The sequence below is a fragment of the Felis catus genome, chromosome X (genome assembly GCF_018350175.1).
Source record: "Felis catus isolate Fca126 chromosome X, F.catus_Fca126_mat1.0, whole genome shotgun sequence".
Taxonomy (NCBI): Eukaryota; Metazoa; Chordata; class Mammalia; order Carnivora; family Felidae; genus Felis; species Felis catus.
In genome coordinates, this window is record NC_058386.1 from 1,859,584 (window position 1) to 1,882,925 (window position 23,342).

The 23,342-nt window shown below is 52.0% G+C and overlaps 1 protein-coding gene across 2 annotated transcripts in view; it reads right to left on the reverse strand.

Annotated features, from left to right (window-relative positions):
- Positions 1-570: 570 nt before the first annotated feature.
- MXRA5 (matrix remodeling associated 5) overlaps positions 571-23,342 on the reverse strand; it is a 28,707-nt gene continuing 5,935 nt past the window's right edge. Inside the window, exons 3-8 of one of the 2 annotated variants that reach the window (XM_045050631.1) lie at positions 21,141-21,270; positions 20,522-20,912; positions 14,643-18,254; positions 13,275-14,603; positions 6,935-7,835; positions 571-3,602 (exon numbers count right to left, since the gene is read on the reverse strand). In XM_045050631.1, coding sequence (XP_044906566.1) covers positions 1,694-3,602; positions 6,935-7,835; positions 13,275-14,603; positions 14,643-18,254; positions 20,522-20,912; positions 21,141-21,270 — 8,272 coding nt within the window. In that variant the 3' untranslated portion in view covers positions 571-1,693. Of the gene's footprint in view, positions 3,603-6,934; positions 7,836-13,274; positions 18,255-20,521; positions 20,913-21,140; positions 21,271-23,342 lie in introns of both variants that reach the window. The other variant, XM_004000245.6, reaches the window with a different exon arrangement.

Consider the following 23,342-nt stretch of genomic DNA (forward strand, 5'->3'; position numbering starts at 1 on the left):
AGAAGAATGACAGTTTGGCATATTTGAGGAAGGCTGAGACATGTGCCCCAGATGTGTCTTTCCCAAAGAGAATTTCCTGAGCGATTGCAAAGGCACCACGTCCCCACCCCCCCACCCCCATTGTCTTGCTTCTTTTTTTTTTTTTAATTTCTTTAACCTTTATTCATTTCTGAGAGACAGAGAGAGAAGGAGTGTGAGCAGGGGAGGGGCAGAGAGACAGAGGGAGACACAGAATCTGAAGCAGGCTCCAGGCCCTGAGCTGTCAGCACAGAGCTCAAACTCATGAACCAAGAGATCATGACCTCAGCCAAAGTCAGATAGATAGTCAACCGACTGAACCAACCAGGTGCCCCTGACTGTCTTGCTTTTTACTGAACCAGCACCCCCTGGGATGGAAGGGTCCCACCATACCTTCCTGTAAAATACATGCTTAGAGCCACTCAGTTTCCTTGCCTGTTAAACCCTTGCAGATAATAAAATCATTCCAATGTGCTGGTATAGGCAGCTCTTTAAACACTGCTTTATACCCAGATTCACATGAAATGCTCTTGCCCTGGAAAATAGGCCTGGTTATTTGGAAAATATCATTTTATTATCAAATGTACATTATATTGACCTTAAAAATACAGTAAAGCAGTCATGGGGATAACATGTCTCCTATCTTCCATGAGCACACACCGACGGGGCGTTGCATGAGGGAGACACCTTTCCGGGCTTTTCCAGGAGGCTCTGGATTCATTGTTCAGGGACACGGCTTAGCTCTCTCCTATCCTCTCCTTCCCCCTCCCCGACTTCAGCTCTCAAGATAAATCCACAAACAAGGAAATCCAATCTCCCAGCCTCCCACACTGTAGGGTTGCTGGGGAAGGTAATATAATCACGGTTACTGAATTTGCTCAAGGAGGTTTGGAGGCTATTTTTTTTCCAATTGTATTTCCATGCCTGCTCTCATGTGTCCAAGTCTTGTAAAGACCAATAATTTATTATTTTTAATGAGACAGAAAGTGTTCCTTTCTTTCTAGCCTCATCGTCTGATTGGAAAGAAAATATAAAAAAAAGTCTTTAGGTAAGACCTTATATAAAAAGTGAGTTCCAGGGAGAAAGTGAGTCCATTATATAAAAAGTGAGTCCCATATAAAATGGTAGCCATATTGTATGAAACTTGTACATTACAAAGACATCAGTCACTGTGCTTCTAAGCCCTTCTTGGGCAAGCTGGAGTTCTAAAGTGACAGGACATAAGTGAAAGATGGGGAGTCATCGTAGAACACTCTATCATGTTAAGACTGCAGCAGGTTAACTAGGGGATGCATCTTCAACGGGGTAGCAAGGCACTGGCAATCTCTATGGTTTATTTTCGGGGAGTGTTCCTTACGTCTGCTACAGACGCCCAGTAAGGCATTGGCGTGGTGTGTGCAAGTCAGCTCCTGCGAGCACATGACATCCCATAAACATGAATGAAAGTCCCTGGAGAAGCCAAACCATCCTTCTCGTGTTTGCCCTGCTTCCTTGTGCCGACAAGCGTAGGTCAAAGTCAACATGAACCTGAAACCCAGACGGGGGCTCCCATGCACCGTGACAGATCCGTTAAGAGTCCTGACCATCTGACTGAGGCGGCTTTCCTTACAAATGAGGCTTTGTTCTAACTTGCCAAGCAGTGGCTGTGTGGAGTCCGCATTCTGGGGGAGGCACTTCAGTAGACGTGGATATAAGTAGTTTTTGAGTCAGTGCCTAGGATGTTTTTCGCAGTGCACTTGTAGAAACCCGCGTCTCTGTGTGTGGCCTGCTGGATGGTCAGTGAGCCCTGGGGGTGAAGGAATCTGTTCCCATAGAGACGGGCCTGCGCCCCGGCGGTCAGGTGCGACTTGTCCGGCAGGTCCCAGGTGATCTCGGCCTTGGGAATCCCCATGGCCATACAGTTTATCTTGATGGTGTTCCCGGGCCGCGTGTAGATGACGGGGGTTGGCTCACTGGTGATGCGGGGCGGGTAAGCGATCACGATAACTGGAAAGTTCATGACGGAAGGGCCATACTCCGTATCCACCTTGCACACGTAGGTTCCCCTGTCGAAGACGGAGGCGTCGCGCACCGTGAGGGTGCCATTTTCCCAGAGGGAAAAGCGCCCCCGTGTTTGGGGGCCCTCCAACAGCATGGTGTTGGGGAGCGTCCAAGAGAGGCGAGCTGACCGGCCCCCCGGAGGGGTGCAGTGCAGCTGCAAAGTCTCCCCGTTGATGATGCTCACCAGATTGTGGTACTGGTTACTGATCTCGGGTTTCAGTCCCACCTTCAGAGAGACCAGCCTCTCCGTGTAGCCGGCCGAGTTGCGGGCCACGCAGCGGTAGGCCCCCGCGTCCACGGAGGAGAGGCCACTGATGTGCAACATGCCGTCACCCTTATGGTAGAATCTGTGCAGCTGTTGGCCGCTCGGGAGCTCTGTCCCGTTGGGAAGGACCCACAGCAGGGTGGGCGTCGGGGTCCCTGCGGCCGAGCAGTTGAGACTGATGGTGTGGCCAGCCATGGCTGTGATCTTCTCGCTGACCGGGTCGTGGAAGACGGGCTTCTCCACGGGGTCCAAGACCGTGAGCTGGACAATCAACCTGGCTTCCCCTCCCTCGTTGCGGCCGATGCACGCCAGCTGCACGGAGTCGCTCTTCCTGAGACTCCTGATGTCCAGCGTGCCGTTGCGATGGATGGTGATCCGGTTCCCATAGTAAGGGGCCGGCAGAACCACGCCCTCGGGAAAGGCCCACAAGACCCTCGGAGTGGGGATGCCTTCCGCCTGGCAGTCAATGAGTTTGCGACTCCCCCCGGCCGCGATCTCCCGCACCGTGGTGATGGCGTTGGGGTTCCCGTTGATGGTGGGCGACCGGACGTTGACGTGGATCCAGACCGTTTTCCGGTCCTCCCCGGCGCTGTTCCTGACCACGCAGGTGTAATTGCCGCTGTCTGAGCGCTGGGCTTTCTGGATGAGAAGAGTGCCATCCTGGTATATGTGGTACTTATCGGAGGAGGCGGGGATCAGCCTGTTGGCTGGAGAGAGCCACGTCACCCTGGGCGTGGGCTCCCCTTTGGCCTCGCACGCCACGGTGACCACGTCGCCATAGGGCACCTGAACCACGGCGTACGTCTTGTTCCGGATGGCGGCGGGCTCGGTCACCACCTTCACTCGCACCGTCATCTCATCCTTCCCAACCTGGTTTTCGGCAAAGCAGGTGTAATCCCCTTCCTCCCGCATGCCGACTTCGTTGAAGTAGAGGGTCCCGTTGTTGAAAACCACGTAGCGCTTGGTGCGGCCACCGCCGTCGTCAGACTGCATGAAGGAGTTGACCAGGCTGCCATCCGGGAGGCTCCAGGAGATCTCGGGGTTGGGAAGCCCGGTAGCCACACAGTCCACCTTCAGGTCACCACCGTAGAAGACCTTGTGGTCATTCTCCTCCTTGTGCTCGATCTTGGCCGGTCTCATGACCACATTCACCTTGAGCACGACAAAGTCGTCGCCAACCTTATTCCGGGCAACACACAGGTAATCCCCCGCATCCTTGTCCGTGACAGACTTCACCACCAGGGTCCCGTTGGCAAACACCTTGATTCTGGTGTCAAAGCTGGCCGAGGGGGACAAAAAGGACAGGGATGTCAGTCTCCCATATGCTCTATCCTGACTTTAGGTCACCAGGATGAAAGGAAAACACGTGGTCTGGGGAACTTTCTGGGCACACGGCCGGGGCTGCAAAATGTCACGTGGTCTTTGCAGCCGGCAGGGGACTGCCTTCACAGGCGGAAATGATTGATTTGCCACAAATAAGAACTCTGACTCGGTAGAGCCTGACCTTTGGCTGGCCTGGCCGCTGATCCCAGGATGTGCAATGCAGTCAAGGACTTGTGCCCATGTAGGCTGGGTGGGTATTCACTGCGTATTTGCAGGGAGGTCAGGGCAGAGCTTATGGTAATATAAAAGAGGCTACAGCCAGGGAGAGAATGAATCTGTTGACCCAAATAAAGAGGCAGGGTTCTTCCCGAATAAAATGCTTCGGACGTAATTTCTACTCTTGACAATTCTATATTATACTATGTCCCATTATGAGGCGAGGAGCTGCAAAGTGGCCAGTCTATGCATTGCGTAATTGGAGGTATTCCCACAATAACAAGTGGAAAGATCTGGGAGATTCTGCCTCAGAAAGTGTCCAGATTGAAAATTTGCAATGACACATAATTTACCATGGTGGTATCAAGACAGGAGGGGTTGAGTTTGAACCCATAAATGTATCCTAAATTTTGCATTATTCGGACAGCGTGTCTGGAACTGTGTTGAACAGTTACCAAGAAAAGAGAAGAATGGGAAAGAAGAGAAAAGAAAAGAAAAGAAAAGAAGAGAAAAGAAAAGAAGAGAAAACACAAAACAAAACAGAGTCTGCCTATGGTTGAGTCAACCTGACTATTGTTAATAAAATACAAACAACAACTAACAATGGCCAAATACACCGTTTGGTTGGCCGCAAGTGTGAATCAGGCCAATGTGAGTCAGTAGACAGGAGGAGACAAACATATTTCAATGTGCCTTAAGAGTTTAGAATCCAAAACTCTGTGCAGTACCTCATGTCTGCCAGCTTTTCGAAACTTCGGAGGGGTGATTCCTAGCCTCGGTCATAACCACAATCGTCTGGGCAACCCAGAAACATATACATGCCTACGCATCACAGGGGATCGGGAGTCAAGAAAAGCTGTGATATCTGTATTTTTAAATAGTCCCAATGTGTATGCGAGCCAAAGAGCCTGCTCTTTGACAAAACTCACATGGGTTGTTTAATTGCACTCTACTAAGAATGTAATTAGTCAGAGTTTCATAATAATGAAGATGCCAAAACAGCGATTTATGATTTATAGGGGCATACTAGCAGAGTGGCTCATATTCGTCCTGGGACCACACTCTTTAACTGCACGTTCATTCAGTACATCTGCTCAGCTGGGAGATAGTCCAGGGAAAACTGGGTGCATGGTATTCTGGAAGGAGAGTGCAAGGTTCACCAGGCACCACCCCGCCATCTAAAGTTCACATTCAGGCTTCGAGAAAGCGTGTTCGCCCTTTCCCTGCATTGGAAAGAAACTGGAGAGGCCAGGCACAGCTGCGCCGAGGCCCTGGGTGCTGGCTTCCCTCCTCACGTGCTGCGGTGGGACCCACGTCCGCATGCATTCCTGCCTGAGCTGCTGGGCTGTGGATGCTGAGGACGCGCCGTGAGCCAGGGTTTCTACACCACGGCACCACTGATGTTTCCTTGATTTCATTTTGGCAACCATTGTCTCTTTGCTCTGTATCTTGAGATGCTTCCTGAAGAGACATTGGCTCTTCTGGATGTAGCCCACGGTTTCTCAGACTCAGCACGGCTGACATCTGGGAGGGGTGGCTTTCTGGGGTGGGGTGTCCTGAGCACTGTAGGGTGTTGAGCCGTGTCCTTGGTCTCCACCCACCCGAGGCCAATAGCAGCCTCCCCTCTAGTGTGACAACCAAATATGTCCCCAGGCATTTATGGGTGTTCCCTGGGGGAATAATCTGTCTAGCTGAAAACCACAACGGATAGCTCGTGGATGGATGGATAGATAGATAGATAGATAGATACATAGATGATAGACAGATAGATAGATATAGATGATAGATAGATAAATAGATACATACATACATACATACATAGCTGATGGATAGATGGATGGATGGATGGATGGATAGATGGATCAATGATAGATAGATAAATACATACATACATAGCTGATGGATAGATGGATGGATGGATGGATGGATGGATAGATCAATGATAGATAGATAGATAGATAGATAGATAAATACATACATAGCTGATGGATAGATGGATGGATGGATAGATACATGGATTTAGATGACATATACATACATACATAGCTGATGGATAGATAGATAGCTGATGGATAGATGGATGGATAGATGGATAGATAGACCAATAATAGATAGATAGATAAGTGGACAGATGGATGGATGGATAGACAGATAGATACATGGATATAGATGATAGATAGATACATATATAAGTGATGGATAGATGGATGAATGGATGGATACATCATTGATAGATAGATAGATAGATAGATAGATAGACGGACGCATAGATGATAGAAGAATGGTCTTTCATGCTAGGTTAGTGTCTCAGCCTGGGCACTACTGATACCCGTGGCTGGATGACCGCCTGGAATGGGGCGTCCTGGGCAGTGTAGGGTGATTACCAGTGGCATCGTCACTTCCTGATTCCTGTCAATCAAAAAGTCTGTCAATATTGCCAAATGTTCCCTGGGGCCAAAGCCGCATACCGGGGAGAACCAGTGGTCTAGGTACATCTGGGAACTTAAGGCATTGGATGAGAATGTGACTCTCTTTGCGGCCAAAAGAAATGTTTGGAATACTCCACCATGGTGCCCTATTCATGTCTTTAACTTCTTCTGTGTTCACGGCCCTTCTCTTCCGCTAAGGTCACTTTCTCGTAAGACCTGAAGCTTCTCGTGTGTGTGTTGGGTCGAAATCGTACAACCTAGGGGACTACAGGCAATATTATCCCTGTAAATACAGTCCATATATAATCATTAAAACAGAAGTTATTGGTTCTTTTTTTTTTTTCCCCTTGAGAGGGGGGAACAGGAAAGGAGAAGGAGAAAGACAGATGCTTCTTCCACATCCCACTTTCCAAAGACAAAAACTCACCATGCAAAGAAAGAAATGCCCACTCCCTGCGCGGAGCACACGCAGGGAGCCGGGTGCGAGCATCTTTGTCCCGACACGGAGTCACTTCCCTCCCCATCTGACCCCAAGGAGAGGGCTCCCGCGATGGCTCCAGGGCGGATGCAGGAGGGGACCCCAGCGCCCAGAGGGAAGGCAGGCCCCGGAGCGCAGCAGCGGGAGGCAGGAGCGAGCACGTACCTGAACAGCGAGTCCATCATGCGCTTGGACGGCAGGCGCCAGAGGATGCGAGGCCAGGGGTCCCCGGACGCGCTGCAGTCCAGGCGGAGGGTCGCGCCGTAGCGCACGTCGGTGCTCTGCGGGGAAGTCCCGGTGATGCGCGCGTTGGCCGCCGCGCGCTGCACCGTCAGCTGCACGACCCTGCGCGCAGAGCCCACCACGTTGGCGGCCACGCACTCGTAGCGGCCGCTGTCCTTGGGCGCCAGGTTGCGGATGTAGAGCGTGCCGTTGGGGAAGACGAACAGGTTCCCGTTGATGAACTGCGACGGCCGGATCTGGGTCCCGTCCCACAGCACCCAGCGCACGCTGGGCAGGGGCGCGGCCTTGGCCGTGCAGTGGATGTGGATGCTGAGCCCCGGGGGCAGCGAGATGTTCTCCAGCTTCTCCTGGTGGATGACGGGTGGCAGGGCCGCCACGTGCAGCCGGATGGCCAGGCTGTCCGCGCCCGCCGCGTTGCTGGCCACGCACTTGTAGACGCCTCTGTCCGAGAAAGAGGCCTCTTTGATGGACAGGGTCCTGTTTTCGTGCAGCGTGACCCTGCCCTCCACGGGGGACACGGTCTGCCACACCCTCCTGTCCGGGAAAATCCAGGAGATTTGGGGCGCCGGGGTTCCCTTGGCCAGACACTCCATGGCAATGGTGTCTCCCAGGTACACGGTGACGTCCTGGTAGTGGGAGGCTAGGATTTGGGGCTGCTGCACGGTGACAGACAGCAGGACCACCATCCTGTCCGCCCCGTGTAGGTTCTTGGCCGTGCACATGTACTGGCCACGGTCCTGCACCTGTACCTTCCGGATGACAAAGGTGCCGTTCTGCAAGACCTCGAAACGCTGGAGCCTGGTGTTGGGGGTCATCAGGGCACCTGGGAGTCAAAACAGGTACAATCAGGTTCCAGGCAAACACACCCTCTCCGCACAAGCCAGGGAGGACGATTCCTCGTTAAGGAGCTGAATCAATCCTTCTCTTCGGGTCCGGAACCGCAGGAGCGAAGACCAGCCCCCAGCTCCACCACGGAGACGACAGAACGTTCAGGGTCACATTTCTGGCTCGTATACCGACCCCAGAATCGAGGGATATGCCACCTTCGGGCGAAGAGCAGCCAGCATGGGTTTGGAGGGCTTTCTGGAAGCTTCTATGAGATCCACTCCCCCACACCCCACCCCTGGCACCGGGGGATTTCCTTGTCACTTCTGCTACTAGAGACACAGGTGCGGAGGCTGACCCTCCCCCCCCCCCCCCCCCGCCTGCGTGTGGCCAGGCTCTCGAGTCCAACGTGAGTGACATTGAGCTGGTCCCTCTGTGCCATGTCTGACGGACTAACTCCTGCTTCCACACGGAGTTGAAAGCCCTCCCCGCACTGCAGTCTGGGGGCGTGCTTCTCTCTCTCCTCACCCTCTCCTCCCCATGGTTTTTTAAAATAATTTTTAATGTTGATTAATTTTTTGAGAGAGAGACAGAGTGCGAGCGGGGGAGGGGCAGAGAGAGAGGGAGACACAGAATCCGAAGCGGGCTCCAGGCTCCGAGGTGTCAGCACAGAGCCCGACGCGGGGCTCGAACCCACGAACCGTGAGATCGTGACCTGAGTTGAAATCAGGAGTCGGACAGATGCTTAACTGCCCGAACTACCTACCCAGGTGCCCCAACCAAATGGTAAAATCTCTACGAGGAAGTTTGTAAACTTTAAATTTTGCTTTCTTTTTCTTTCTTTCTTTCTTTCTTTCTTTCTTTCTTTCTTTCTTTTCCTTCCTTCCTTCCTTCCTCTCTTTCTTTCTTTCTTTCTTCTCTTTAACATTTATTTATTTTTGACACAGAGTGACAGAGCACAAGCAGAGGAGGGGCAGAGAGAGGGAGACACAGAACGTGAAGCAGGCTCCAGGCTCTGAGCTGTCAGCACTCTCAGGATGTGTTAGCAACTAGGCTTTTCTGATGCTTTCACATCTGGGTTTTGCTGACCCTGGAGGGACCCCGGGCCCCTCCCAGAACTAGCCGGTCCCAGAGTTAGCAAGCAATTCACCTTTTAAATGCAAACTAATAGGGGCGCCTGGGTGACTGAGTCCCTCAAGTGACGGAATGTTGATTTCAGCTCAGGTCACGACCTCAGGGTTCATCAGTTTGAGCCCAGCCTCAGGCTCTGTGCCTGGAGCCCGCTTCGGATTCTGTGTCTCCCTCTCTCTTTGCCCCTCCCCTGCTCACAGGCTCTCTCTCTCTCTCTCTCTCTGCCTGTCTGAAAAAAAATAAATATTTAAAAAAAAGAAGTATGCATTAGAAGTAGATTACCACTCTCAAAAATAAATAAATAAACAGCAAATAAATAAATGCAGGGATGCCTGGGTGGCTCAGTCAGTTAAACGTCCGACTTTGGCTCAGGTCATGATCTCATGGTTCATGGGTTTGAGCCCCGCATCAGGTTCTGTGCTGACAGCTCAGAGCCTGGAGCCTGCTTCGGATTCTGTGTCTCCCTCTCTCTCTCTGCCACTCCCTTGCTTGCTTTCTCCCTCTCTTTCTCTCTCTCTGTCTCAAAAATGAATAAACATTAAAAAATTACAAATAAATAAAAATAAACCACCCAATCCAGAGCCCATACCCCAACCCCCTTGTGTATGGGGCTCTCCCGTTCCCAGGCCACCGCTCACCTGCTGGAAGCTTCCCAGGGCGGGACCACACATTCAGGAAGCCCCTAGGCCCCAGAGCCCAATGGTGAGATTCAAGCCAGCCAGCCCTAAGCCTCCTTGCACAAACTACAGTAAAGGCTCCCGTCCATGTTTCCCTGGCCCCTTCTGCCTGCTGACGGACCCTGGCCCCTCCCTGCGTGGTCCCCTCTGATTGCAAAACACACTGTCTTCAACGGCCGTCCTTCCCTGAGGTCGTGGCCTCACGATTTCTGAAGAATACCAAATCCCATGTGTACAAAACGAAAAGCCCTGGCGAACCCTGAGTTCTGGCATTCTCCTCGTCTCCCACACAGCTGGGCTCCTGGATCCCACCTGCACCCACGGCTCCCTGTGCGCCTGTATGTCTAGTGAGGGGGGCCCGGTCCGGGGGGGTGATCTGCTCTCACGTGAGGCACGAAGATTCTAGGGGTTAATACAAATACGTTTTGCCGGGAGAGAAACACAGGCACGATGCTTTCGGGATGAAAAGCCCTCTACTCCGAGCAACATCCCTCCTTAGATCATTATGCAAACATATGACATCAATGTTGAGCGGATCAAAGAGGTCCTTAATTCCCCCGTGCGCGGAGCCTCTGCTGAACTTCAGAAGGTTTCCAAAACGCTGGTGAGATAAACCTAAGCGAGGAATGAATAGCTCCCTCCAGTGCCATTGCCATCAGCATAAATCATTCTTGTATCATCAAAATGGAGAGAGGAAGAAAAAAACCCCTCTGATCGGCATCCAGGCCTGAAGGACACAGCCGCGTTGAGAGAGAGAGAGAGAGGGAAGGGGAAGCGATGGGCCGTTCGTGGTGTCGCGTCAGATGTTCCTTTCCTCCGTCACCTGGAAACTGTTTTGCCGTCCAGATGAAGTGGACGCTCATCCTTACAAAGCCGAGAGCTCTTTGGACATCCCAGCATTCCCAGTGTGCACCCTTGTGGTGGGCTGAATTGTGTCCCCTCCCCAACTTGTACGTTGAAGAAGCATCCCTAGGATCTCAGGACAGGACTGTCTGGTGATGGGGTCTTTCAAGAGATAATTATGGCAACATGAGGTCGCTGGGGTGCACTGTACTCGGGGAGGGCGTGTGTCCGAACAGGGAGAGGGGATGATGAGGACACAGACGCACACAGAGGGATGACCATGTGAGGACACAGGGAGAAGACGGGGTCTACAAGCCAAGCAGACAGGACAGAGGAGGAACCAGCCTCAGCCCCGCCTGGATCTCAGACCACCAGCCTCAGCCCTGCCTGGATGTCAGCCTCCTGGACTCCACCCTGCCTGGATCTCAGACTCTTGGCCGCAGCCCAGCCTGGATCTCAGACTCCCAGCCTCAGCCCTGCCTGGATCTCAGACCACCCAGCCCCAGCCCTGTGTGGAACTCAAGCCCCCAGCCTCAGCCCAACCTGGATCGCAGAGCCCCAGCCTCAGCCCTGCCTAGAACTCAGTCCCAGCCTCAGCCCGCCCAGAACTCAGCCCCCCGGCCTCAGCCCTGCCTGGATCTCAGGCCCCCAGCCTCAGCCCTGCCTGGATCTCAGACTCCCAGCCTCAGCCCTGCCTGGGTCTCAACCCCCAGCCTCAGCCCTGCCTAGATTCAGCCTCCCAGCCTCAGCCCTGCCTGGACCTCAGACGCCCAGACTCAGCACTGCCTGGACCTCAGACTCCCATCCTCGGCCTGCCTAGACTTCAGACCTCCAGCCTCAGCCCTGCCTGGAACTCAGCCTCCCAGCCTCAGCCCTGTGTGGACCTCAGACCCCCAGCCTCTGGTCCTGCCTGGATCTCAGACCCCCAGCGTCAGCCCTGCCTGGATCTCAGACCCCCACCCTCAGCCCTGCCTGGATCTCAGACCCCCAGCCTCAGCCCTGCCTGGACCTCAGACCCCGAGCATCAGCCCTGCCTGGACCACAGACTCTCAGCCTCCACCCTGCCTGGATCTCAGACCCCCAGCCTCAGACCTGCCTGGACCTTAGACCCCCAGGCTCAGCCCTGCCTGGACCTCAGACTCCCAGCCTCTGCCCTGCCTGGATGTTAGACTCTCAGCCTCAGCCCTGCGTGGATCTCAGACTCCCAGGCTCAGCCCAGCAGGGACCTCAGACCCCCAGTCAGCCCTGCCTGGATCTCAGACCCCCACCCTCAGTCTTGTCTGAACCTCAGACCCCCAGCCTCAGCCTTGCCTGGATCTCAGACCCCCAGCCTCCTCCCTGCCTGGATCTTTGACTCTCAGCCTCAGCCCTGCGTGGATCTCGGACTCCCAGCCTCATCCCCGCATGGACCTCAGACTCCTAAACTCAAGCCCTGCCTGGATCTCAGACTCCCAGCTTCAGCCCTGCCTGGATCTCAGACTCTCAGCCTCAGCCCTGCCTGGATTTCAGATCCCCAGCTTCAGCCTTGCCTGGATTTGAAACTCCCAGGCTCATCCCTGCCTGGATCTCAGAGCCCCTGCCTCAGCCCTGCCTGGATCTCAGACTCCTAGCTTCAGCCCTGCCTGGACCTCAGACGCCCAGCTTCGGCCCTGCCTGGACCTCAGATGCCCAGCTTCGGCCCTGCCTGGACCTCAGACTCCCATCCTCAGCCCTGCCTGGACCACAGACGCCCAGCCTCTGCCCTGCCTGGATCTTTGACTTTCAGCCTCAGCCCTGCGTGGATCTCGGACTCCCAGCCTCAGCCCCACATGGACCTCAGCCTCCAAGCCTCGGCCCTGCCTGGATCTCACACCCCCAGCCTCAGCCCCTCCTGGATCTCAGACCCCCAGCCTCGGCCCTGCCTGGATCTCAGCCTCCTGTCCTCAGCCCTGCCTGGATCTCAGACTCCCAGCCTCAGCCCTGCCTGGATCTCAGACTCCCAGCCTCAGCCCTGCCTGGATCTCAGACTCCCCAGCCTCAGCCCTTCCTCAATCTCAGACCCTCAGTCTCGGTCCTGCCTGGACCTCAGACCCCCAGCCTCAGCCCTGCCTGGATCTCAGATCCCCAGCTTCAGCCTTGCCTGGATTTGAATCTCCCAGGCTCATCCCTGCCTGGATATCAGAGCCCCTGCCTCAACCCTGCCTGGATCTCAGACCCCCCAGCCTCAGCCCTGCTTGGATCTCAGTCTCCCAGCCTCTCGGATGTGGAGAGAATAAATGCCTGTCTCTAAGGCACCCTGCATGTGGTCCGCTGTTAATGGCAACCCAAACAAATGGATAGAACCCAATGTGTAGGTACCAGTCAAAGGAATGACTCATGCACCACAGACAGGCTGTGCTTACACCTGCCGGCCAATGGAAGGGCAGGGGAGTCTGCTCACTCCTATCCTCACCCTCACGGCACCCCACAAGTGGTGGAGGACTTGTGTGCTGAGTCTCTCAGGGAAACAGCAAGTGGCTCCTTTCTGAAATGTCCCTGAGCCTCAGTCATTCCGTATCCAAAGAACCTACTACATGTTTCCATGGCCCCACTAAAATCTCACATACGTTAGAGCCCGAGTAGGGGTTCTGGTTCCTTACTTCCGTTCCCTCTAAAGGAGTATCCTTGTATCTAGGTTCTCAGAGGTCCCCTCCTGTCCCAACCATCTGTCGTTTGCCCAGAGTCTGCAGTTTTGACGAGGGTCACACGCCCAAGTAACCCCTTCCTACACAAGCCGCAGTTAAAACGCAGACACTTGAACGCCTTACCTGTGGAAACCTTTGTCCAGGTAATGAAAGGTGTGGGTTTCCCCGTTGCCTCACATGGGAACATAGCATCTGTCTCTGCGGTGACAGACACAGTCTGAGGGGATTTGGTGATAATTTGGGGCTTTTCCCCATGCGTCCAGAATTTGGATGCAGGTGGTCCTCCAGCAGAGAACAGCTTGGAGCTGGTCTGATGGAAGCTTCTGGAAGGCTGGCCAGAAGACACCACGTTGGGGACGGAGCTCCGGGTGGAGTAGACCACAGGGATGTTTTGTGCATTTGTTGAGGGCGGCCCCGTGGCCCGGGGAGGGTGCAATAATGGAGGTGCGGGGGGACCAAAGTCCATGTGGATGATGCTCTGGGAATGTATCCTATTGTAGGGACCTGGGTTGACTTTTTTCTCTCTTACGCCGGGGGCAGGGGGTGTAGGCGTCTGGGGCTTGAGAGTAACTCCCAACTGTGGGAAAGAGAGAGTCCTGTTGAAAAAGAAAGGGAATCTTCCATTGGGATAATGGGGTACGCTTGAGCTTGGAAGCTTGCCACCAGGTTCTCTTAGATCCGGGATGTTGTTATTCCCAAACACTTTGGGGTTGGTACTGAACCGGTCCATTCCTTGGTCGGTGAACTTACTAGGAAGGCGAGGTTTGGGCTTCTGCACTGAAACCATGGGACTTGTCGTACTTGGTGATCTCGGAGTCGTAAAGTGCTTATTTTCTGGCAAAGCCCTTGAAGGGTACGCCGTTATTTCTGGTTTGTTGGTCAAGTGACGAGGGGGCTGGAGAGTTACAAAGTACCTAAAGGAGCCTTCTGTGGCCACATGTGGTGGCCTCACCGTTCCCCTCGGTGGGATTGGTTTGGCAGGAACTCTGGCTGGCTGGTGGAAAAGTTGGACTCTCCCAGCCTTACCGTCGGGGCCATGTGGAAGACTGTTTTGGGTCTTTCCATCAAATGTTTCCTTCCCCAACTCTTGCTTTGGAGTTAAGTTAAATTTATTCTGGTTGGAAGAAGGGGTGGATAAATCATGTGGCCTCAATACATGCTGAGTCCCCCCGTTATTCACCGGGGCTGCTTTGGTTTCTGGCATCCCCACGTAATTCAAGAAAACGTTTTCCTTGGAATCTGTTAACGGTGGTGTCCTTGAAGAAAGAGAGGTGGGCTCCGTGAAGGTCTGTGCCAAGGACCCAAGAGTGGTGGCCAGGAATGGGGACGCAGTCCCCTCCGCTGGGGCAGGAGTCGAGGCAGGATTCCAAGGTGTGATTGCAGCTGGAGTGGTTTCACGATGATCATGAGCACCGGTGGTGGTTTCTGCCTCAGGTGAAGATGGCTCTACTTTTGTGCTCAAGAGAGGGGTTGAGACAACTGCTTCTTCTAGTTGAAACAGTGTAGATGCTGCGACTGACGGAGGGAACTCGGAAGGAAAACCCATATCCTCCGACCGTTTCAGAAAGGGTGAGTTTGTAAGGGTTTCCACAGAGCTGGTAACAGGTATGTCTGTCTGTGGCTTCCCAGGCCGGGCTGTCCCTGGGGGATTCCAGTGTGAGGTTCCGGGAAAGCTAGACGGAGCAGATTCCTCCTGAAAGTCTCCCACAGTGGAGACCTCAGAGCCAGAAGGTGACGCAGCATTACTCGAGGGGCCGTCAGGGACTGGGCTGTCCGTTTTATGCTCACTGATGTTTGTGACACCATAATTCGTCATTTCCTTTCCATCCGATATAGGTTTATAGGTGACTGGAATGGTCTCCTGGAGTTTATTGGATGACAAGTGTCTTTTTGCGGTGGTTGTCATAGAATCTTCCATGGTAGTCCTCTCACGTGGGTCCCCAGTTGTCAGAGAAATGGTTGTAGATAAGAGTGGAGTTTCTGGACTGGGGACAATGACATGTTTATGCTTGTTTTCTGGGGAAGGGCTGGGTGTCAAGGCAGACGTGGGAAAGCTCGCTGTAGAAGTGGAATGCCAATGTTTATTTGGCCTCTTCCCGTGTTTCCTTCTTGGGGTTCCTTTGGGTACTGGTTCTGCCTGCTTCTCCATTTGCACCTGCTTGGGGACCCCAACTGTGCGGCCAATCCAAGATGTCGGCACTGGTGAACTCTCCACGTGCTCTGGAACCTTCGCCTCAGGTACTTGAGTAGGTGGAGTAGAAAAAGTCTCCGTCGGGGCAAAAGTCGTGGACGGGGTTTGTTTATGCCTGTGTCGGAATCTGTGGGCACGTAATCTCTTCCTCCCGTTGGGTCTCTTTCGAGAAGGGTGAGTGGCCAGCCCCCAGGCTGAAGTGGCCTTTTTGGTTGGCATCGCTGCTGTTACCGTGGTGGGGTCCTTGTCAAAGAGAGCACCCAGTGTGGTGTCGCTGGGATGTTCCGAGGGAGTGATGCCATTCATCACTCCGGGGGCAGAGTCCAGCGGAGGGGTAGATTTGACTCGCTTTCCCATACTCTTAGGATCTCCGGAGTTTGTGGGGTCTCTCTCGGGCATATCTCCTTCCTGCGGTGTCTGAGAATTCTCCTCTGTGCCCTTTTCAATCAGCGGGTTTCCCTGAGTGCTTGAAGCACCTTTCACAAGCTGGGTGTTGTCTGTTTGTCTCCGTGGATGTCCTTGTCGTTGGACAGCTGGCTCCCCTAATGGGACACTATCTAATGGCTCAGATGTCCTGGAGTCATCAACCCACAAGATGGGGGTTGGCGTAAAGTGATCGAAAGTCAATTCTTTCCTGTTCTCTTCATCTGGCTGTGAGTCAGCCTCCACATCTGGGTAAATGTAGGACACAGTCTCAGACTCAGCCAAGGCGATGGCACCCAGTGGAGACTCATACCCATTTGATGTAGGCTCTGGCACGGACCCAACATCTCCTGCAGGCCAGCTCTCTGTGCCTGTGTTTTCACTGGTGGGCTCTTCGTAGACCGTGTGCAGGGTCTGGAGAGTAGGAGAAGATTCATAAGGGATGGATATCAGTACATTGGCGGTAGCCCACTTTGGGTCAACTTGAGTGGGAGTTGTATCCTCAGTCTTAGAAAAGTCATGGTCAATAAATTCTTCCAGATGCGTGCTTGTCACTTTGGGTTCAGCGAGAATCACTCCATCGTGTCCACTGTCCGGTCCCATCCTGGTTGAGGACACAGTGCCGGAAACCTGATCGTCCTCCCCAAATGGAAATGCATCTGCCGAGGTTTCTTCAGCACTGGTTGTGGTCCGTGCAGGACCCTCCTCCCCTACCGACGGGGGAGGGACGGCAGGCAGAAGGGGCGTCACCTCCGGACCCACGGATGGGGGAGTGGTGGTTTTAATGACCCGGGGTATTTCGGTTCCCTTAGGGAGATTTTTCCCACGTACTCTGGCTAAAATGTCTGCCCAGTGCTCTGGATTAATCTGTTTGTTTGCCATATTTATCCTTCGTCTGGACTCAAACACTCTGCGACCTTCTGCGATGTTCGTCTCTGGTTCTTTTTCAGAATTCTTCCAGGGTTTGAGTTTTCTTCGCCCTTTCTTGGTTTTCTTACCTCCAGCGACGGCATCGTCCTTTGTTTTGAGGAGCTCCTCTTGGTCCTTTGCATGTAGGAACCTCCTTGAAGTGCTCTGTCCGTCTCCTACGCCTGAACCACCTTCGTCCTCTATGACATCTCCTGGCACTCTGGAAAGAGTCTTCCCAGCTGGGTGTCTGCCTTTTTTGGATGACCGGCCAGACCCTTTCCTACTCACGGTGACCCCCACAGTAAAATGATCTGCCCCTTGCCGGTTGACAGCCACACATCTGTAGTAACCGCCATCACTGACTTGGACCTTTGGGATGGAAAGAGTTCCGTTTGCCAACACGGATGCATGTGACGTGTTAGCCAGATTGTTTATTATCCTTTTGTTGGGAAGGATCCAACTGAGCTGGGCTTCGGGTATGGCCAGCGCACTGCAAGGCAGCATCACAGGCTCCCCTACGTTCTTTGGAATTGTCAGCGTATGTCCGTCGGGAGGCTGAGTGGCAGGTGGCTGCACAAAGACCCTGTACACCATCTGGTCCATTTCATCCCTCACCTGGGCGATGCACTGGTACAAACCCGAGTCTGACTGCTCTGTTGATCTGATCCTCAGCCAGCCGCTGGTGACGATGGAGAACTTGCCATGCTGGTCCTCCATGGGTGCTTTCAGCACGGAGCCATCCGGGAGCACCCAGGAGATGGATGGACTCTCAGAAGCCTTCACGTTACAGCTTAGCTGGCACGGATCCCCTTCCAAGACGATCTGGGCTGTGTGCACTGCTCGGCTGGGTTCGATCATGACCCAGCTTCTGCTCCGAGACTGCCTTGCCTCTTTGGCGGGCATTGTTAACGAATAGTGGGAATGATAGGAGAGCAGCACCTTTTTGGCCGTACTCTGACGTCGGTTGAGTTGGATGTCTATGGACGGCTGCATGACCCATTCTGGTTCTGCAAGAACGTGGGCTCTGACACCCGTGTAGTAAAGGGCATCGTCATCGGCGTCTTGCCTGTACTGGTAGCTGACCTTGGGGTCTTTGCCGAGCATGAGCTCTCGGTTTAGCCTCACAGGGACCTCACTGTAATACGCAATCAGTTTCCACAGCTTCTCATAGTTTTCCCGAGTCATGGGACACTCAAAGTCCAAAGCAACCGTTGCATTTATATCAATCTCTTGGGGATCTGTCTGGTTCAGGTGGATTTTGTACACGTCCGTTGGCTTCTTAATGTCACAGACCAAGTTCACTGTGTTCCCGTGCTCGTCGGTCATATTCAAAGAGATGTTCCATGGGTGGAATTGGAACCTCTCCAGAGACAGCTGGCCGTCACCGTCTTCTTCTTGTTCCTGGTCTTCCTCGCTGTTCCTGGTCATGTTCTGTCTCAGAGGGGACTCTATGGAAGGCTTGAGACAAGTAATGTCCTTCAACTTGTGAATCTCTTGCTTGTACAATCTTCGGGGACTGGAGCACGTGGCACATAGCTGACCACCTTCATAGGCTTTGTCCTTTTTGCACTTCAGAGTCCCTAAAAGGAATCAACAAGCGTGCGGTAAGTCAGGGAACCCATGAGCAGCATGCCTTGCACATGGCAGAGGATGAAGGCTTTCGGTGTACCTTTATCTCCTCAGTGCATGTGCATAATGATTCAACACTCACCCACTTCTGTGACTTCACCAATGACTTGAAATCCATTTAGCACAGAATGTGGTACGGAACCATGGTGTTCGAACTCCCTGACAAGGAGTAATGAATGCTTTTTTTCCAAAAGTATTTCCAAGTTATTTTTTTAAAAAAGTGACTCTGTTCACACACCCGATACAACTTACCTTCTCTGAAGGTCCAGGAGAATCTACATAAACAAATGCAACCAACCCATGAGAAGAGTTCGAGGTGAACTCTTGCCATGAATCACATCGTATCTGTTTTTCATGATTTTTTTGTTGCCATAATTTTTCTTCTTTTTTAATGTTAATTTATTTTGAGAGAGAGAGTGAGTGGGGGAAGGGCAGGGAGACACACACACACACACACACAGAGAGAGAGAGAGAGAGAGAGAGAGAGAGAATCTGAAGCAGGCTCCATGCTGTCAGTGCAGAGCCTGACTCGGGGCTCAATATCGCAAGCCACGAGATCATGACCTGAGCTGAAATCAAGAGTCAGACACTTAACCAACTGAGCCACCCAGGGGCCCCGGTAATTTTGCATTTCAGGCCGTGTTTATGTTTTGGATTCACATTCTACTTGTGTCTTCCTGGATACCAAGTGTTCCAGAATGTTGTCTGTATCTGCCTCTTTCACTGTCTTCACCCTTCTCTGCCCATGGACTCATTCATGATGAGTGTCCCAGGACTTGGTCTAGGTGGCCTCACCTACATGTATGGTTTTTGTTACCATCCATTTTCCAATGACGGCTGCCATACGTGCTTCTCCAGTCAACACACATCGTACAAACTTCACACCGGTTTTCTACTTGATGTGCCTATTTCCAAGTCCCAGAGTCTCCCTCAGGTGACATTTATGAGACTGAACTATCTTGCTATCTGCGCACTTCTTTCCATCCCCGCTGGGAATAAACCAGTCAAAGGGCTATCATATGACTCAGAGCACGACAAACCTCCTAACTGGTTTCACGAGATCTGGTTCTGCCTCTCTGAATGCAGTTTTCCACGTGACTTTCAGAGTAAACACCTCAACATGCAGATATAATTGTGTCACTCCTTCACCCAACACGCACAGATACAAATATATAGATACAGTGCATGCAGACACATAGAGACACATATGCACACACAAAAGATACACAGACACTCATGTAAACACATGCACACACCAAATATCCACAGACATACGTGTATGTGCATGCACACATAACACACACACACATGTATCTCCAGAATGGCCAAGAAGGCCGTCTGTGCAGGAAAACATCATATTTTCACTTTCCTGATCCAATGTTTTGCTGGTAAAAGTCTACCCAAACTGATTTTCAACCCCCGCCCCGTACCCGGTGGGGTTTGGGGACTATCTCCCAGCAATGAAATATGAATGGAGGTGACGTGTGTCTTTTCTAGTTAAGAGTATTAAGAAGCAAGGGGCACCTGGGTGGCTCCATTTGTTGAGCGTCCGACTTCGGCCCAGGTCATGATCTCGCAGTTTGTGGGTTCGAGCCTCGCGTCGGACTCTGTGCTGACGGCTCGGAGCCTGGAGCCTGCTTCCAGTTCTGTGTCTCCCTCTCTCTCTGCCCCTCCCCCGTTCATCCTCTCTTTCTTCCTCCCCTTCCCCCATCAAAATAAATAAATAAACTTTAAAAAATCTACTTTCTTGCAAGTTCTGCACAGCCCTCCTGTTTTTTGTTCTCTGGATCAGTGCAGAACATCCCTGTCACCCATTCTCAAGAGAGACGTGTCACAGCCACTGCCAGCCTTCCCTTTTCCAAGCATCTTCGAACACCTCCTCATATAACAGGGATGCAGAGAAAGTCCCACAGGTCGCCGTAACCCAGGGCTGCATGGAACACTCCAGATATTCAGTTTAGGACAACCATAGTCAACCATATAAAACTGAATGATCATTGCCTCACAATTCCCTGAAGGAGACAGCCATGAGAATTATGGAACCGAGGTGCCTTAGCATCTACGCTGTAACCCTTTACACGGGAAGCTTCCTGCCATGCTGATTCGGTGATGTTCTCTTCACAAGACCAAGCCACAGCACAACGCTGGACGACATAAGCTCTCCAGAAGGGTGGGCACCGTGCAGGTGGGAGCCACGTTCGCCGTGGTCTCCTCTTACCTTTGGATCTGGCGTCCCATTCCAGAAACCCCTTCATCTTGCAGTCACACGACCACGGATTCCCATGCAGGTAAAGATTCTCCAGAAGAGGCATGTTCTGAAGCATCCCCGTGGGGAGAGTCGTAATCATGTTGTCCGCTAGGTAGAGGTGTCTGATGGTGGAGAGTCTGAAATAATCCAGAAACGTGAACGTGGAGAACGTGCCAGGGTGTAGCTGCTGCAACTTGTTTCCTTCTAAGTGGAGCAGCCTTAGGGAGGTTAGGCCATTGAAAGCTTGTGGGTGGATGAATTCGATCTTGTTGTGGTCAATGTGCACCCTCGTCAAGCTCCACAGCCCCTGCAGGGTCTGAGCCGTGATCACACGAAGCTTATTGTAGCTGAACTTGAAAACCTACAAAGGCAGGGGCGGAGTGGAAAAGCCTGTTTATAATAGACAAAGCCACAAGCAGGGACGGAAACCAGGACAAAGGGCAGAGAGGTAATGACATTAAGCTGGTTTTTAACGGAAAGAAAAAATCGGCAATTTTATTCATCGTTGGGGAGCGGTATGTCGTTTCCCCTTACTCATTAACGGTCGTAGAAGCTGCAATTCCTGATGCTCGTAAAAGCCCGGGTTTACCTGGAGAGAGCTGAGGTCTCTTAAAGCCCCGTCGGGGATGCTGGGGATGTCGTTGCCATGAATCATAAGCAGCTCCAACTTGCTCAGTCCCGCAAATGAGGTTTCCGACAAAGCCTGTATACTATTAAATCTAAAAAAAAAAAAACCAAAAAACAGAAGAAGACGAAGAGTTGGAATAAGAAACAGTGAATACTGAAGCCCCATCTGGGAAAGATTCAGCAGTCTGCCCAGGAACCATTTACCCAATGTTGAGTCTGAGGTGTACCGGGGCCATTTCTTGCTTTGTATCCTTGTCCGTTTCTAGGGTCAAAAGGAAAATGACCTACTCTCACTGGCCTTCACTCGGTTCAGGAATATTCGCTGGATATTTTGACTAAGAATGTGCTAATGCAGCTAGAGGTGATTTCAGGGACACAAGTAGGATTTAGAGTCTAAAGGAAGCTGGTCCAATGGCCCCTTGTGGGAAACGTCCAATGGAAAGTGTGCATAATGATGGATGACACATGGGTCATTGAATGCAAAGAATGAGCATCGATGCCAAGGAACAGGCAGCTTGGGAAGGAGGTACTCCAGGCTAGGAAGGACCAAATTCAAGAACGAAGACTAACACCAGCACTCTGTTTCACCAGGACCAGTGGCCATTTCTGATGGATTCTCCGAATTAGTTGTAAACATTTTGGTCTCTTTTGGTTTTTGTGTCGCGTCAACATTGGTAAAGATGTTTTCTTGGCCAGTTTGAAAATTCTTCATCTCCGGGACGCCTGGGTGACTCAGTCGGTTGAGCGTCCGACTTTGGCTCAGGTCATGATCTCGCAACGTGTGGGTTCGAGCTCAGAGCCTGGAGCCGGCTTTGGATTCTGTGTCTTCCTCTCTCTCTGCCCCTCCCCTGCTCACGCTTTGCCTGTCTCTCTCTCTCAACAGTAAATAAACATGACAAAATTTTTTTAAAAAAGAAAATTCCTCATTGCTACCTTACTGATGGCACAAGGGAATCCCCAGAGTCAATGCCTAGAGAAGGCATTCTAAAATGAGTGAAGAATTCTGTATTGGAGGGCAGTTGCTTTGTGCCACTGCTTCTGCTGAAATACAACACATGTAGCCTGACATTATTTATGACTTCCCCATAGCACCTAAATAAAAGGAAATAGATGTGCAAGACAGTGAAGGTGAAATGCTCATAGCTAAATACAACAGACAACACCAATTTCTTTCCTTTTTAAAAGTAAGTTTTTAATGATTATTTAATTTGGGAGAGAGAGAGAGCATGCGAGCGGGGCAGGGGGCAGAGAGAGAGCGAGAGAGAGAGAAAGAATCCCCAAGCAGGCTCCGCACAGCCAACACAGGGCCCGACTTGGGGCTTGAACTCACGAACCGTGAGATCATGACCGGAGTCAAAATCAAGAGTCAGACGTTTAACTGACTGAGTCACCCAGGTGCCCCATTCTTATAAACACATACGTGCCCAAACCCTGATTTCGAAGTCAAGATCTGGCTAATGACTCCTCTAAGAGCCAGCCTGAGGAAGCATCACTTTTCAGCTATAAATTCCAGGAAAAATAACCTCCAACAGCAAAACCACTCAGCTTGATCGCTTGGACGTCTACAAAGAACGACTTTAAACACTGCATTGTTTTATAAGACCAACTTAGGCAAAGGAAACACTCGATGCAATGAAATGTATCCTGTCTCGTTAGGAAAATTCAATAGGGCTTTGAAGTGATGCACGGGTAAAATACAGTAAAAACTAATCATGGCTGCTGTTTGCATTTAACTCACAGAGTCAATGGACAATTACATAGAAAGGTTCCCCCTTCTGGATTAGACAGCATGGATATTGGACAGTGTCCAGAGAACCGTTTGGGCATCACAGCTGAGTGGGGGTGTGTTAGTGGCATCCAGTGGGTAGAGACCACAGGTGCTGATGAACATCCCACAATGCACAGGATGGCCGCCCACAAAGAATGGCTCAGCCCTTAATATCAAGAGTGTTGAGATTTGGAAACTGCCCATGTGGAAGAGACGCTGCCTGTTGGTCTATCTATCCATCCACCCATTATCTATGTATGTATGTATGTATGTATGTATCTATCTATCTATCTACCTACCTACCTACCTATCTATTCACCCATGCATCCACCCATCCATCCATCATCTATCTACCTATCCATCATTCCATCAATCCATCCATCTTCTACCTATCCA